Source organism: Saprolegnia diclina (assembly GCF_000281045.1).
Source record: "Saprolegnia diclina VS20 unplaced genomic scaffold supercont1.73, whole genome shotgun sequence".
Taxonomy (NCBI): domain Eukaryota; phylum Oomycota; class Saprolegniomycetes; order Saprolegniales; family Saprolegniaceae; genus Saprolegnia; species Saprolegnia diclina.
Genome location: NW_008246140.1, coordinates 115,455 through 118,697, shown reverse-complemented (window position 1 = coordinate 118,697; position 3,243 = coordinate 115,455). Strand labels below are relative to the sequence as shown.

Below are 3,243 nucleotides of genomic sequence, written 5' to 3'. Positions count from 1 at the left end.
GTGCTCGTACGTCTCGGGTGCACCGCAGACCGGGCATCCTTGAGCGTCTTCTCCGAGAAAGTAGAGCCGGGTGCGGACTGCGACAGCGCCCAGCACGATGCGGTACATAAAGTCCGCGTAGCGCGGCAGAATGTGGTCGGGCTGGCGGTACTCGGCGGCAGCTGATCCCCACCAATTGTACTGCATCCCAAAATGAATTCATCGACACTTACATCGCCGCGGAGCACTAGATCCAGACCGAGCTCAAGTGGGGGCGCTACCAACTCTTGGCAGAGGCTGATCGGTGTTGGCACTATCAATCGCCCGGTCCATACTGTCGAAAGGCATCGTTGCCGCAATGGCTAAAACCCCACACAACGCTACCCGTAGTCCTATTTAATCGCTTAAGACAGCGGTTTCACCAACGAGCCATCGCAATTTACATGGCCAATCTCGCGCACCACAATGTTGGCTTGCCTGAACGTTCGCCCCGAGACGCATGACGCATGTGGCAGCTGCTATTTCGCCGCGCACTTAACTAAGGCGTGCTGTACCTCCATCATGCCACCAAGATGACGCAGCGACGTGTCCCGTTTCCATGATGATTGCGAAGAACAGAGCTCTTGTTAAGCTCGCTCATCGCTCAACAGCTCGAACTCTCTTCGCAGCTCTCCAACGATGAGTGCTGCTTTTCATGCGTCGACCGCAACTGGCGGCGTCAACGTTCCGGCGTGCAGCATTCATACCACGGTAACGACACGCTGGTGTCGGCGTCATCCCGTGTTTATCGTCTTTGCTTCGAGGAAGGGCGTGCATTGCACCAATGAGAGCATTGGAAACCGCAGTGGACGCTCTCCTCCATGTGCTGACTTAGTCCACTGGACCAGTGGACGCCCCGTGCCACGCGCCTCGTTTCATCCACATTGGTAGTGTCTACGGTCAACGTTGTTCGAGTGTTCGAGTGTTCGAGTGCTTATTTGTACTGGATAACTTTTTTATGGAAGTGCAATATCAATTGCGAAAGTGATTATATAACCGAAAACAGACAAAGCATAGTGTACACAAGTAAATCAAGTGACATCGAATAAATTACAAACACTGAAGTATCACAGCCAAGAGGAATATTGAGTTGCGGAGTATTCAGCCCCACTCAAGTTGACTGTGGGCTCCGCGACAACTGAGAAGTAGCGTACCACCGGAACCTTCCAACTAAGTGTAGACCAGCGACAAACGCTCAACATATGAAAAACAAACTTGTGGCTGGAACCTGCAATGCAATGGCCTGCCTGAGACACCTGTCCACGCAACGTTGAGTTCACATGCCGATCAATTGTGCCGATCGCAATGGCGCGCGCGACCAACCTACTTGCAATCTTCGCTTGAATTAACTTTGTGAAAATATTTGAAGAAAGGAGTCTGTCAGCACAGAACTGCAGAACTCCCATCAAGAGTGTACTTGACTCATTGATCGCAGTCCACGTATTACTCGTACCGTGCATGTCGAATGATGTGTATCGAAGTTACCGGCTCAGATGCTCTGCTGGGCTTGACCCAACTTGAAGCGCCAGCTACCAACTTCACCATTCTCATTTTTCAATTTGATCATCATGGTCCAAATCGCCTCTGTCTTTGCTCTCGCCGCCCTCACCGCCGTCCAGGCCACCCCGAACTCGGCCAACATGATCCAGGTCTTTGGTGGCAAGGAAGCCGAGATTGGCAAGCACCTCTACGTGACGGGTCGTCGCGAGGACGAGACGGACCAAAACTACTGCGGCGGTGCCGTCATCTCGCCGACGGCGATCCTCACGACTAGCTACTGCATCGAAGACGACAACATCAACTACGTCTCGATCGGCTCGCACTACCTCAGCGGCGCCAAGGACGGCGAGCGCATCGCGGTCAAGAAGATCGTGCAACACCCCAAGTTCAACGACGACACGATGGTCTACGACTTTGTGGTTCTCGAGCTCGCCAACGCGACAACTGTGACGCCGATCGAGATCCTCTTTGACGAGAACGACCCGGTCGTTGCCCCCGGCGCCGTCGCGACGGCCCGCGGCTGGGGCACGACCTCGGTGCTTGGCCCGCATTCGGACGTTCTCAAGGAGGTCGACCTCAAGATCTGGTCCAACAAGGACTGCCAGGCTGCTTTCGACAATCTCCACAACCCGTCGCTGACGCCCGTGGATGTGACGATGATCTGCGCCGGCGGCGTCAAGGGCGAGGGCACGTGTGATGACGACGAAGGCGGCCCGCTCACGGTCTCCAAGGACGGCAAAGAAATGCTCGTCGGTCTCACAAGCTGGAACGTTGCCTGCGCCCCGCCCGACCGCGCCAGTATCTACTCTCGCTCTCGCAGGCCAAGGACTCTATTGCGCCGTGCCTTACCAAGCCGGCATGCTAGGCGATGGCATTCCGCAGCTCCGATCGGTGCGGGTTTGTACGGACTATAACAAACGACAGTATGATTTCTACTTTCTACTACAATTGTACTACAGCCACGTGCAAAATACGAAGTACTTGAAAGGAAACGCTTGCACAATACGTCCTCTGACTATCAACGCGCGCAACACACTAAGTCTCGCTGCGGTCACGACCCCACTCGCATACGACCCATGAACGGCCCTCGACATGAACGGCTACGAGACTGCGACTCTCAATGAACATCCGTCGGTGTCAAGACGGTGCTTGCACTGGTGATGTCACGAGCGGTGAGCGTCACAGCTTCCACCAATGCTCTGTTGAGTGCGTGGAATAGGCGCATCGGAGACCACTGAAAGCATCGACCCATCCGTGGTATTCAGGAATGGCTCTAGTCAAAGACAGATGTCGCTGTGCGATTTGTGAGGCTGCTTAGGGAGACAACAGTCGGTGACACTGGAAATGGTATAGTAGAGAAAGCGACTTGGTTATAGACTAAGCTTTTCGCCTCAAAGCGGCCGGTGCAGCCAACACAGATACGACAGTGTGCCGTTGGATGCCGTGTTGGACGGCCATTCCAAAATGGATCGTTGCAGTATGTTTTTTCAACTAAAGACGACACTACGAAGCGAATAGATACCACGTCGACAAAGCAAGGACAAAAGTGAATTCAGTCGAAAGCCACTACAAAAAGCCTGTAATCGGTGTTGGTAGACTCTACACATATTGCCCAAGCGTCTAGCACGCCGGCTTGGGAAGATATGGCGCAATAAAGTCCTTGGCCTGCGAGAGGCGCGCGTAGACACTGGGAATACCAGCCTCACCGCAGACAACGCCCCAGCT

The 3,243-nt window shown here is 54.1% G+C and overlaps 1 protein-coding gene across 1 annotated transcript; it reads left to right on the top strand.

The window, feature by feature from the left end:
* Positions 1–1,586: 1,586 nt before the first annotated feature.
* On the top strand, positions 1,587–2,432 carry SDRG_14521 (hypothetical protein; the record flags this gene model as incomplete). The annotated part of the gene is made up of 1 exon (XM_008620656.1): positions 1,587–2,432. One exon carries the CDS (start codon positions 1,587–1,589, stop codon positions 2,430–2,432), a length of 846 nt encoding a protein of 281 aa, XP_008618878.1.
* Positions 2,433–3,243: the final 811 nt, after the last annotated feature.